Raw genomic sequence first — 14,735 nt, 5'->3', positions numbered from 1 at the left:
TAATACGATATCATACCGCTCTGCAGTGCCCACTATTTCGTAGTCCAGGTGGCTCTTGGCACCATCGAAAATAAGGACACAACGACCTGCTGGTTTATGATGTCCAAAATGGTGCAGCCATTCAATGAAGGTGCTTGTTGTCATGGAACTCTTCGGAGTCATGCTGCAAACTGATCCTACTGGCAAATCATCAGCGAATTCTGGCCCCATTTGTTTTCCCTAGAATAATATCATTGGGGGAATGGTTCACCCGTTGCACTCACACAAGTGACAATCGTCACATTTTCCCCGTGCTCATTGCCAATGATGTGGACTCGACGTAAACCTTTTTCTGCTAGCACTTTTGGTTCTCTGTGTAAATTCAGTCTGCATCCTTTTTCGTCCATGTTGAACAGTCTTTGTGGTCTTCCAAAAATATTATCATCCTCGTAAATCGCTTTGATTTTACTGAAATGGTCTTCAACTACATATTTGTTTAATTTTTGCACTCTAGCAGGATTGAGGTTTTTCCCTTTTCTGATCGAAAGTCTAGGGTTATGTATCAGAAATTGTCTTGCCCATTTACAACTCGCGATTTGCGTAATGTCAGAAAACTGATGTTTGATGTTGTTTTTCTCACAGTACTTGTCACATAACCTTAAAACTTTCTGTGTAACAGGATAACCAACTTCGGCAAGACACTTGATTCGAGAACAGAGTTCTGCAGTTTGTTCTTCAGACAAAGAGAACTTGCGTCCTAACTTTGATTTGGTAACTCTGCCAGATTTTACATATCTCCGCAAGGTCCTGCGTGTAATACCAAAACGTTCCGCTGCCTTGTAATCTGACATTTCTTTCTTCTTAATTGCTTGTAAGGTTTTTTCTAGATCCTCCTGTCTCCATCTGCCTCTTTTCTTTGATGGCGACTTCATTTCTGAAAATAAGAAACTCTTTATTGTAGACAACAAAGCAATGATAAGTTATTTATAAATTTCCAGATTTTAACATATCTCGAATTCTGTACACTGTATCGAAAATCTGATGAAATTTTAGAAAGTTTCATCAAAGATATACAAGAAGCCAAAGTATTAATTTCCATTATAAAAAATATCATATTTGAAATAAATAATGTTATATAGGGAGGGAAAGGAAATGCAAATCGAAAATATACTCAATATGGCCTACTAGGCCATATTGGTACCTATTGCTTCATAAAGATTTTTAGTTTAGAAAACATTGTTATTAATTTTGTTGCGAACTGCTATGACACTACTTTAATCTAGACACTATTTACTGTCAAAGAACACATCAAAAATTTTCATACAATTTATTATATAATTATTATAAACAAAAGTTACCAACATTAAATTTATAATCCACAAATGCCTTGTAACAAATAAACACACTTACTCGTTGCACCAACAGCTCATGGATACTATGCACCTGGTAAACGAAACACACTCTTCTTGTTACTTTTAGAAAAGGGCGCTGGCGCCATCTTTTGTATAGATGGTGACATTACGAAGAACTAGTCAATAGGCCATATTGAGTACTAGGCCATATAGGGTACAGGTACTTAGTTTCCATTGTAAAATATAATTTAAACAGTTTGAAACTTGATGTATATTATAGGTGTGCAACATAGTTGCTATGTGTTATATTACAAGGTTTTTCGAAATTCATGAGTAACGGAAGTGTATTATGTTTGTGTGTATACACATCACTTAAACGTATAAAAATATTCGCTATCTGTTTATTCGGTCATTTATTATAAAATACACCATGGATATTGATGCGGTTTTCACCATAATTAAGAGAATTTCTTTCGGAAGGTTTGCGTGTACAATACATTCTTATTAAATTTTATGAGAGTAGAGAAATCTCGCTGTGTTGTAATCAAGTCGTAAAAAGATGCTTACATGGCGCTTACATGGCTTAGGCTGACTTATGCATGTCTGATACATCAAATTAATGTACTACAGAATTGCAGGTCTTAAATTGGCCTACAGAAAAGTCCGCTATAGCATATGTACATATTCTAAGGACGACCCACAATAACCATTTTTATCTAACAATATTGGTTAAAAAAAATAGTGAGTTATTTCCGAAGCTATTTTGGCCGACATAGTATTATTACGATTCATAATGTAGGGAGACCTGGGTTCGTAATGTTACGATTTATTAATGTAGGAAAAACTGAGTTCGTAAGGGATAGCCCAATTAGGTTTTATTTCCTAGTTTTATTGATTACAAATATTTACAGCAATAATAAATATTCTTACTTAAAGTTCCTAATCACTAATAAATCGAACTTAAAAATGTTTATTCTCAAGACACTCAGTGTCTGTCAGGTTCCACAGTCCCCACTCCTCACTGGGCCGCACTCCTCGTGGAACTCTCGTCACCCAACTGTCACCCCAAGAACTCTCTCGCCCAAACACTGTCGCTGCTCAAGCACCTCAGGGACGCCCTTCTCGAACCGACGAGAGCGGCTGTGTGACGAGTTGCGTCATCCTTGGCCGACCCGACGCCCGAACAATCTAGAAGGGCGGCGTTTATTCTCGCCACTCCGCGCGGCGGCCCGCGGAATTCCCAATGCCGCTCAGCGGTTGATAACGGCGCCGAGGCAGGACGATGCTGCCGGTGGAGTGGAAGGGGGGAGAGGGTGTAGCGATGTTATACATCTCTGGCGAGTAATGAAAACCTAGCTCACTTTTTTTTAACTGTATAATTGATTAGTTAATTGAACCAACCAGTGAGTCATTCACGCTGACGCCCGGCCTGTGCGTGCGTGTTCCAGAGCAACAAGCCCATCATGGAGAAGCGACGGCGCGCCAGGATCAACCACTGCCTCAACGAGCTGAAGACTCTCATCCTGGACGCCATGAAGAAAGACGTGAGTCACCAAACCCTCTACCCCCACCCCCCCCCGACCCCCTTACACAGTCTCAGGCCCGTTCTACTGTGGCACGGAAACCGAGACGGATCTCACGGAACATTTCCGTTGTCGCGTCTGCCGCTTCCACAGTGCATGCCAACCGATGAGATTGCATTTCAAGGTTAGCTAACTTTAATTTAATTAATATATATATATATAATGCTTCGAGATCTTAGCACGAGCATAGTTTGCATTATATAATGAAAATAAATCACAAAGTAATAATATAACACATGATACACTTGCACTTAAAACAGTTTTTAACGTATTTAGAACATAAACCAACATGGCTACCACCGCGGCTGAATACTCGACTGCTATTGGTCGCACGGAGCAAGGCAAGGTGAAATGCTCAGCATCGCCGTGTTAATCCATGCGGGTACGTCTCCGTCTCTCTGCTTCTGTGGCAACTCCGTGAGATCCCGTATGCGTTGTAGAAAGGGCCTTATCGACACACGGCCTTGTGAAGGCCGCCTGCTCGGGCGCACGGGTTGTCGTGGCGCGGGGGACGCTAAGGGCGACACTGGCTCGTACATCACAAGCCTCTTCGCCTCTAAGCGCCAGCCGTTATACTGGAGCGCAGTCTCCGCGTCGGAAACGCGCCTCTATGGGACCTTATTATTTAAACGGGAGTACTGCATTTATACAATGATTCCAGCACTTCCCTATACCAATTACTTGAGACAGCAGGAAAAATTCTCGTATTCATTTCACGATATCCTAGAATCCAACAACTGTACCTTTATATTGCTTCTGTGATTGACTCACAGTTTATATGAAGGACTTTGAGCCAATGAAAAACCTTCAACCAAAACAGTATAGAATCGCAAGCGTCCCAGTTGACAGGTGTCACGAATCAATAGCCAATGAGCAGGTGGCATTTGCCTGAGTAGGTACGGGGTTATGGAGTCTGTCCTAGATGTCATTGAAAGCGCGAATTTTTCCGGTCTCTACCAATTACTAGAGACCTGCAAAATTCGCGGTTTCGATGGCCTTCAGGATAGACTGCACATACCCCTGTACACTCGGGAAAATAACGCAAGTTCATTGGCTGCCGACTTGTAAGTCGTCTCAGCTGGTTTGTCTGTGATTCGATCCTTCTTTGGTTGAGGGTTTATAACTGGTTGAGATTCGTCCATATGAACAGTAAGCCAATAGCAAAATTATCTAAGAGGTATATGTGTTTGAATTCTAGCTTATCACCGAATGAATCCGCGAATTTTGCAGGTCTCTACCAATTACAATACTGTGTTTAACATTTTGTATGCCTAAAAATGTCCGTGAAAACCACCGTTTTATCTTTTTTTCGGTATCCATAAAATACATGTTAAAGACAAATGAAACAAAACTTGTACAAAAAAAGAGGACTAACACTTGTAATGCTATTCGGTATAATACACTTTCAAGACATTTTTAAAAGTCTGTAAATGTTGCGTTTACAATCGATGCTCTACATGTGCCCACATTTACGGTGTGCAGATCTTCAGAAAAAAAAACACGATTTGAAAACCGCTCAAGATATCAAAGTAGTGTCTGTGTACGAAAACTGATTGAAGAATTCGCTAGGGTGGATGAGTAGTTCTGTTTTCGTATTCCGTTTTTTTAACTGCATTTTTAGAAGAGTGAAAATTGACAAAACGCTTTTTTTTTTCAAATACTTTTTAAGCATGACACACCCGGTACAGATTCATGAAAGCACTCAAGGGACTTGCATTACTCCTTTATCTTCATTTCTCCGTCATATAATGCAATGGTTACCGCTCCAATCTCACGTTGTCCTATGCACGACGAGAAGACTGCGCGCCAGTTCACAGAATTGCGCTTTAAGGCGATATCGCACTAGAAGACTATAAGCACCAGCGAGCGTTGCACTTATCATCCCGCCTCGCCAACACAAATACATACACCCCTTGCTAAGCGCCATACAGTGTATTAATGGTATATGTCCAAAATATTAATTATAATAAATCTTCCCATTCCAAGGACGTATTCTAAACGTTATCAGAAATGTTTATCTGAAACAAAATGTTATATTTCTTTGTCGTTACAAATAATTAGTATTAGCAAGGAAGGCGTTTATTTCATGTGTAACATATTAGCCCTCGGTATACGGCATTTGGTGGGAGTAATATCGTGAATGAAACGGAAGTCACATGGAACGTAAATGTGTAACCACGGTGCTGCCATCTGTGGCGGATGGCACGAACCAAAGTTCACAAAGACAAAGGGAAAACTTAACGGTTTTAACTGTTACATGAATTTTAACGAAATGAACAGTATTTTGATAAAATTTCGTGTCGAAAATCAGGGCCGTTTCATGATGTAGTTTAAAATTTCGGTCTACTAATAAAATGGTTCAATAGTTGACGTGGTGGCTCCGCCAACGAATGCTAGTAGTTGTAAAACACAATTTGCGTGTGTGTTTATGACGTGTGGCGTGGTCGTGGGATGAATTAGTTCCCGTTTCGGCCGCAGCGTCGCGCCGGTAGTGTTGACGACCTGCTCGCGGAGGTCGTATAACCAGCCGCGCGTCGGCAGGCGCGCAGCGACAACAGCTGTGGCGTGCTGCTGCTCCTGCTGCGTGCTATCGCCGTCGATACCCGGGTCGCACGCGGCCTCTGTCGGGGGGTTTATCACGCCTCGCTGGCTTCACACGCGAGATCCCCCCCCCCCCTAGGGTAGTGATAACAGTCACGCGGAACTGCACCCGAGTGCCGGCACGGTCTCACCAACACTTCACCACGCTGTTACAAATGTTCACCTTCGTTTTACAAAAAAAGGTGGTTGTCCGTAAAGTCGGTTTACGGACGATAATTTTACGTGATAACGTCATAAGAAAACATTGATGAAAAATTGCATACTTTTTTAACTCTCAAATATTATTTACAGTTTTTGCAAATTTAATTTAAATAATTTGTTTAAATATAATCACGAACAATTAGTTTTAAAAAACCGCCTTAACCTGTTTGATATTATAGAAGATTTTCTCGCACGGTGGTTGGCCGGTTCTTTCACGCTCGGCTCAGGCGGAACGTGACAATTTTTTCGTGCGTGCAGCCGGCGTTCATCGATTTATAAGACGTTATTACGTTAAAAACGCTGGTTAGAAATTATCCACAGATTTTCGTTAATTTGCGGCTATATTCGTAAATTCACTTACCTTGAGACGAATTCACAAGAATTAATTTCGGTATACCACAAAAAACAATAAACATTAAAAAAACTTGTTAAATCAAAAGCAAAAGACCACCCTTCTTCCTTACACTTGTTTTTACCTTGTTTACAGCGTAGTGCGGAACTAGGAAGTTGCTATACGACGTAGTTTTTACGAAGATTCAGTTATCAGATTATTACGAAGATCTCTTCGTTTATTTCAGGTTTTTTTTTCCCGTTAAACAGTCCGTATATTTACTAGATTATCTAACAGTGTACCTTATATACCAACTGCAAAGATAAGATAACTGAACACTATTTTTCTTTTTTTCTCTCTCTCTCTCTCTCACTCTCAGTATTCCTCAAATTTCTACCGTTGCAGAACTTTCGGATTTACGCGACAAAACAAAAAAAAAATTCGCCCAGTCTCAAAGCATTTGTCTGTCTTAATTCGAATACAGAAAATTTTAGTTCATTACAAATACATTACAATAATAATTCCATACGATTCCATATAGTATTATAAAAACAGGATCCGTTTGAAATGCGAACAGACATACGTGTCTAATATTGCCTAAAGCAATATTAACTAGGGGTGAGCGATTAGCAACTAAGAAACTAATCGCATTCAGAGGTGGAATATCAAAAATTAAATTTGGGAACATTTACATGCACGTCGGTTTATTTACTTGTTGTTCCAAATGAGTTTTTTCACCAACTTTTAATGTTGCTGTTTTTAATCATCATGTATTAACACAATAAGAACTTATTTACATACACGCATTTAATACATGTAAATTTGATATCATATAGTTATTTTTTGTGATTGAGATAAAAATAGTTTGAAATAAAATACTTTATTATTGAATAATTATTTATTTAAGTTCTTTATTATTATTATTGAATATTTGTCTGTTTGTTAGAATATCACGCTTAAACTACTGGAATGATTTTGATGAAACGTTTTGTGTTTTAAAAGCTTAGGATTATATTTAAAAACTGGCATATATTTTATCTCGCTACTTTGACGGGATGCCGGAGATATAACAATAAAACATTTTTTTCATAATTAAGTGCAACCAATACCCACTTATACCACTACTACTATATACCACATGTACATAAACTAATTTATTTATTCTATCAAAATCAATAACTATTTCACGATTGAAGATAACATTTTTATTACATTATGTGATAATTAAGGAAAACAAAAATCACAATGCGAATATTCGCATCGGGACACACACTAGTATATCAATATATTCATACTAACATGTGCCACATTCCATGTTTAAAAAGATGGCCACTATGGTTGTTTGAGTTGATATTTTTATTTCTGAAATTGTTTTTAAGGGTCTGTCTAGTCAGGGATGTTTTAGTGTTAGTGATGATAAGTGCGACGCTCGCTGGTGCTTCTAGCGCGGTGTCTCCTCTAAGCGCAAGGCTGCAGTCTTCTCGTCGTGCATTGGGCGACCATGAGATTGGAGCGGTATCGATTACATTATATCTATATATTACAAAAAAAAACTTAGTGTAAGTTTTCACACGATATAAGCTAACAATGCTGGATGAAACTAGTAAAACACTGTCATTAATATGAGTGCCATTACTTAACTTCTAGCCGAGAACAATAAATAGGCCAATAAATCAAGGTTCCGGTTCAAAAAACAAAAATTCATAAATTCTCGTAGTTTACGAATATATGTGCATTTTCCAAAAATTTTTGAATCCCCACCCTGCACCTAATTATTAGATACTGTGACTAAAATGTTTGCTACGCAGTCAGAAATAATGTCAACATGCTATACTTTTGGGGGAAAAAATTTATTGCATGACTTATGTAGTAACAATTTTTAATCGGTTAACCTTGACTATTCACACTGTAATTTGTTTTTTACTTTAACAAGTTATTTGCTTTAATCAACCATCTTTTCAAATAACATTTTTTTAAGTTAACAAATTATTTTTTTACAGAATGACTAGTCAAATTTACACAATTAAATTTTTTTTATCGCTAAATCTTCCAAATAATCTACCCGACCCCCACCCCGCAAAGTGTAGTGTTGCATTTTTTATTTTATTTTGAACTAGCTAATACCCGGCATGCGTTGCTATTCCTCTTTCATTTTTTTTTTGTTTGAAGAAGGTACACACATTAAGTACATAGAATCTCTCTCTTTAAATTCCTCTATAAATCTCACCATATTTCTTTCTATATATATAAAAATATCTCTACATCTCTATGTGTATCTATATATATATATATATATATCCATCTTCTCATATCACTCTATGTACTCTATCCTTTCTATGTACATTTATACCTATATCTCAACCTATCACCATATATAAACCTCTCATCCCTCTATAACTTTATATATCTGTATATCTCCTTCACACCTCTCTATACATCTCTATCTGTCCGTATGTCTCTACAAAACAGAAGACGCATTTATATTTTTATCCATCTTTTACCTGTCACAGGTGTGACATATGTATATAAAACACGCGCGTATTCGAATGCGACGTTGTGTAAACATTTCAAATGAATCTGAAGAACTGTCGGAGATTTAAGATTTTGAACGAACGAACATTTACAATTTTATCTATATAGGTTGTTATCGATAGCATGATTGTTTATGATTGCGTAGCAGGTAGTCCGTCCGTGTTATTTTCGTTTAGTACGAACGCCGCTCGAACCTTACAAAGATCTCTCAGGAGTTGGTCCTCGAGGTTTGGAGAGGAACTAACAACCTCTCATTCTGCATCAGTTAATGTCTTCTCCGCCTCGTAAGTTTTTTTTTATAGTCGATGCGGCTGATGTTAAGGTACAATTTGCGAGTACTGCGTCGCAGCTTCAGCCTGTAACGACGCGCAGAAAGGAATCCGAACAAAGCTAACCCTAAAGAACGCGGAGAGTTGTTTCGTCGTACTTTTGCGAGGGCACTGCCCCCTTCCCCCTATCGGTTAATCCTCACTTTTACTTTCGCCATCTCCCCTTTTTTTTTTTTTTTTTTTTTTTTTTTTAACTTCCCATCCACGCTACACGCTACGTGAACGTCACTTCAACGATTATCGCCTGAGCGGATGAGAAGTCTTTTACCAGACCATCTGTCGCCGGCAGTCCACTCACATTCCCATGGTTGTTTCGTGCTTGGTGGAAGGGGGGGTGGCTCTTCCCCTACCTCATGGCATCTCCCCGCCACTCCCACGGGGAGGGGGGTGGTTCGCATCCCTCCTGTCCCCCCCCCTCATTCACCTTTTCATCTCATCTCCCCCCCACTCCCCACGCTGTTTGACTTGCCCTTCAACCTCATTCACCAGCGGACGAACAATAATAAAAAAAAGTAACCTGTGTTTCCCACGGGTCCGCACCGGATGAAAGAATACCGCCACAGCTCCGGCTACCCCCCTTTTCCCCTCTGCCAACTATTCTCCCCCCTCCAACGACAACAAACTCTCCCTCTCATGGGCGAACAACACGATACACCGCCACATGTTCTATGCCCTTTTTTTCATAACAACATAACACGAGAATTTATTTTTGTAGTATTTCCGCCGCTGGTATTTGGGCGTTACCACATATTATTTATCTTTATCGGTGGCACGGCAGTAGACAAAAAATCGTTCGACCGTGAGGCAGAAGACCGAAAGTGGTCTTGCCGAAAGTCATATAATCAATAAGGAGTATACCCAAAGTTGTTTGACCGCTAGGCAATAAACCGAAAGTCATTTTGCCGAACAAATTCATCGTTTGACCACGAGGCAGTACATCGAAAGTAGTTTTGCTGAAAATTCATTTAAACCAAGTATGATCGGCCGTGTACATCGTACAACGGGCATAATTCGCTACGATCCCCAACCTCGCTAAATCGCACAAATTGAGTTTGACATCGACTGCCTGTTGAGGAGCATGTCCAAGCAATGGCTAACGTCGAATCCTCTAATCACTTGTCTTGGAACTTAAACATTACTAGATTGCGAATGCTAAACCCAACATTATATCAACATCTTGACACAAAAGTACTAGTATACAGGCTAAACTTCGTCAAGCACGCCAATACTCAACAGTGAACCCAGGACTGTCACTAACAATGCGTAGTAACAACATAAACCAAAAGGCTTGCGAATCATCAAAAGCAAGCATTTACAATAAATTCAAACGCTAAAGGATTAAGGCGAATAGAGCTCATCCCACTCAGTACGGTTACAAGAGACCTGTCCTGCTCTCGATCACAACGAAAATAATCAACCACACGTTTACGCTTTTTTTCCTGATTCCTGTCGCTTCAAGAGCTCGAAGACGAAGAGGCAATATGTCACACTCCCCTCAAAACCAAATCCATGATATCACTCTCACGCATGCGCGCAGGGGAGAAACGCATCAGGAGGGGTAACACTGAACGGGAGGGGAAGAGCACAGTTCTGAAACAAAATACAGTCGTCCTGCGGCGGGCACTTCAAATAACGAAGCCTCTCCTGGCTCCCGGCTCAATTCTTCTGTGTTCGTCCCCGCCGTAAGTCCTTCCACGGAATTATCTGTATTGTCTTGGCATTTAACGTTTTCACCAGCTGATCTCGGCTTGTTTTCCGTATCAATATTTTTTGTGCCTTAAAGTTAAACCAGCAATGGCGTACGCCCATGGAAATGTTTTGAGAGTTTACTGCTCATGCCTCTTTATATATATATATATATTTTTTGCGATGCTATACCACGGGAGGAACCATATGAAATAAAAGTAACTGCACATTGACCGCCGTACTTTACCACGTGTTTGATCAGGATACGTGCTGCTGGTGCTGAATTGTTCTCGAGCACACCGCTTGCGATTCTGGAGAGGTTAGGTAGGCCCTGCTGTTGCGCGCGTTACCGCTAGGTACTCGATTGTCAAGGCGACCGCTAGCCCATCACGATGCCGTTACTCTTCATTCAGCAGCACCCAGAAGGACCCTGAAAGACTCTTTTCAATGAATTCGTCATCCGCCCTCCATCCCTCCCTTCCTTTCTCAGCATCCGCTGTTATCCACCCCCCCCCCCCCTTTTTTTTCCTTCTCCTCTTCACTGATCATCTGTTTTCATCCCCCGTACCTTCGAGGGCAAGTACTTCCCGTTATACGTCCTCCCTTCTTCCTCCCACTTCCACTTTTTCCTGGCAGTTACACCCTCCATTGCTCACGTTGTTACATCCTTTATTTTATTTTTTTATTGATTTTATTTTTTTTGTTTTGCGATTTCTCATTCTCGCGACGATTTTCTGCCGCTATGTTTTTTTTTCTAGAACGAGTATCGGTTTGTGTTGGCAACACTGGGGATGCTGGACAAAGACAGTTTTTTTTCTTTTTCTTTTCAAGTATCCTTGGGGTCGGATCGTAACTAAAGAAGTACAGCTAAAAGTAAAGCTATGCCGCTCGTATGTAGAGCTAACTGCATTATTATTTTTATTATTTTCCTTGCAGGTCAGTTCAAGAGAGAAAGAAAGTTCTGAGCTCTTGGAGAAGTTGCAGCAATCATAGCAGTCCTTGATTCACGTGTTCTTCGTACCATACTAAGCCATGAGGGACTCTGATTAATAGTAATCAAATGTTCTAACAGTGAACAAAGATATTCAAATGTCAGGGTTTTGTAAACTACACGGGTCACACAAACTCGTGGTGCCTTTTCACCGTATTGCGGGACTTCAAACGGTGTTCAGGGGAAGAGATAGAACCCGAAATACTACGTATTCAGCTGCTATTTCCACTCGCGGTAATCGATCCTTATTGCGTGTCCAGTTGGATTTTAAAATAAAATATTAAAATAAAGAAAGAAATTGGCTGCGTTTCTGATGCAAAGCTGCAGTACTACAAAAATATATTTGACTTTGAAAATACGTATAAAATTTTGAGGAACTTTTCCCCCGGGTGCAATTGTTCTGAATAACATATACAATTGTTTATTAACGTAAAATATTGAAATAAAGCAAGCAGTTGAATGTGTTTGTGATTTTGAAACTGTTCAATTTCGATTATAAAGCTTTGTATATGCGACAAGAAACAATTTCTCCACTCTTTTCTTTACTGTATTTCCTTTGGTGTCGGGAAAACCCCTACCGTAAGCCTCTGCGGGAAGTGCAGAGATATATTTCCCCTTCCCCCACAAGTTAGAAAAAAAATCTGCAAAATATCAGTGACGGTAGTACGTTAGATAGGATGATGCAAGGTGAGTTGTTACAACTGTGAGAAGCCGCGTTGCCTATGGCTGCTACTGTAGCCCTATGTGTCAGTGTGTTTCAGTCGATAGTAATGTAAGGCTATTTTAATACTCGTAAACAAATTTTAATTTAATAAAATTGGTTGTCTGTAAATTCGGTTAACGGACGATAGTTTAACGTGACGTCATAACAAAACATTGATGAAATTATTGCATAGTTTTATGAATAAAAGTGAATCATTTTTATTGAATTATCACTATTTTGTATGGATACAAAGGAGTGAAATGAAATCTACAATTTAATTGATAAATTTACTTTTATTAGCACTCATTAATTCAAATATGTTTATTACTTTAACGAAGAGATTATTTTAACTATAACTTTTATACATGTTTCCTATTTAACTTATTCCAATCTGTGTTATTCTGTTAAGGATAGGACGATGATAGGAAAAGTAGGAAACGAATGGGAGTGTTTCAATTTTTAAATGTGCCTCGAAAAAGTCAAATCGATGGTTGTTCCAATCGAGTGGAAGAGAGATAGATGCGGCGCAAGCGTACAATGAGCGTAACGGAACACATCGTAACGGAACAATGTGCGTAACGGGACACTTTTTCGTGCGTGCAGCCGGCGTTCATCGATTTATTAGACGTTGTCACGTCAAAACAATCACCCCTTACCTTCCCCAGGAAAAAAATAAATTCATGTATCCGCCACCGACCCTAGAATCAGTGTCTTCGAAACCAAGACCCTGAGGCTAATCATTTTGTCAGGCTCCCTGCCTCTTACTGTATGTACAGTTTTTCAAATACCGTGTGAGCTAGTCTTTCAGCTCTCGCCAGTGATGTGTAACATCTAACCTCGGCCACGAGCAAATTCATGTGTTCTCGTGTTGCAAATACACTTATGAATTGAAATTTGGACACGAAATTCAACGTAGAATTCTTAAAAATGATGTCGATCATGATGAATATACGCAAACTGTGTTTTCAACTACGTTTATGGACGCGAATCACACGTAGCTTCCACACCCGCTACTAGAATTCGCTGTTGAAGCAGCTGCGCCGGCTATTGAATCATTTCATTAGCAGACCGAAATGTGAAACTATACAGTGAAACTGCTCCGATAAAAACGAAAAGACTTGAAAAAAAAAACTAAACCTCCGGCTTTGGACATGATTTTCGACAAGGGATTTAATTAAAATACTGGCCATCTTGTTAAATTTCATTAAACAGTTAATACTATAATGTTTTCCTTTGGTTTCGTGAACTTTGGTTCGCACCATCCGCCACAGATGGCAGCGTCGTGGTTACATATTTCCGTTCCATGCAACTTCCGTTTCCAATTCACGAAATTACTCCTACCAAGTGCCGTATACCGAGAGCTAAGATGTTACACATAAAAAACTTCTTGACGTTTAATGTTTCCAATGGATTTTATTAGCAATATAAAATTCAATATTTGACCTACCAGGCTAAACACAAATATAAAAAAAATATTTCGGAACTCACCGGTCCTCTTCCCCCCTCCCCCTTTCACCCCCTCGTCGGCCTTGCCTAGAGTCCACGGTTGGAACTGGCTGCCTCTTGGAAAAACCATGGCGGTGAGTTGAGACTATGTAAATGTTCCCAAACACGAAAATATATACCTTATGATATGATCCACTCGACGCAATCGCCGTTATTTCGTGGCTCCAAAGAAAACTCGCGCACTTGTACCGCATACCGCGGGTTTAAGAGGGTACCACCCTTAATTTTTTTATACATAAATTCATAATGTAACCATATTTATCCGTTTATTAAAGTTACCAAAAAAGTCCTTGTTTTACTAACTTAAAGACAAATTTTTACGTCAGTCCTAACAGTACTGAAAGCATAAAATCACGTGGTATACACCATTTTGGATTGACTGTTCGTATTTAACGTTCGTCTTAAAGTTCTTAGTTTTTAGTAAATAATTCATTAAGTATATTAAAATGAGGGTTTCCTCGGGCCACCACCTTATTTTCCCGCGAGGCGAGCTACCCTAATGTTCTGGAACGACCACCCCTTACTGGGAAGCTCACCCCCTTCTTCCGACCTCGTGGCAACTGGAACCAGACTCAAAGTCTTGACCAATCACTGCGAGGCCATCGTGTATTTTCACATAACCTTGGTACATTGAGTGAAATATGAAGAAATGTTTTTTTTTTTTTTTTTTTCCCCCTTTCTTTTCGACCATTTTGAAACATCGGATTTTGAAGAACATACTGCTATGTACCTACATTAAGTTTTTAAAATGTTCCAGAAGTTGTTTATAGAAGTTTCTAGAATAAGTAGGTACTTCAAATCTACCTACACCTGTAGGCTGTGCCGAAAGGAATTTGTTGTTTTTCTATTTATTATCACCAATGTAACAAAGTGTAAAATAAATTAAAAGTCTATAAACTTATTAAATGTTATATCAAATATAATCCACATAATACCCAGAT

The 14,735-nt window shown here is 39.5% G+C and overlaps 1 protein-coding gene across 1 annotated transcript in view; it reads left to right on the top strand.

The window, feature by feature from the left end:
• Positions 1 to 14,735, top strand: part of LOC134538752 (uncharacterized) — a 28,717-nt gene that overhangs the window by 10,793 nt on the left and 3,189 nt on the right. Inside the window, exon 2 of the mRNA XM_063380231.1 lies at positions 2,780 to 2,875. Coding sequence (XP_063236301.1) covers positions 2,780 to 2,875 — 96 coding nt within the window. The remainder of the gene's footprint in view (positions 1 to 2,779; positions 2,876 to 14,735) is intronic.

Source organism: Bacillus rossius, chromosome 14 (genome assembly GCF_032445375.1).
Source record: "Bacillus rossius redtenbacheri isolate Brsri chromosome 14, Brsri_v3, whole genome shotgun sequence".
NCBI lineage: Eukaryota > Metazoa > Arthropoda > Insecta > Phasmatodea > Bacillidae > Bacillus > Bacillus rossius.
Note: the sequence above shows the minus strand (reverse complement) of the source record. Positions and strands in the feature narration are given on the sequence as shown.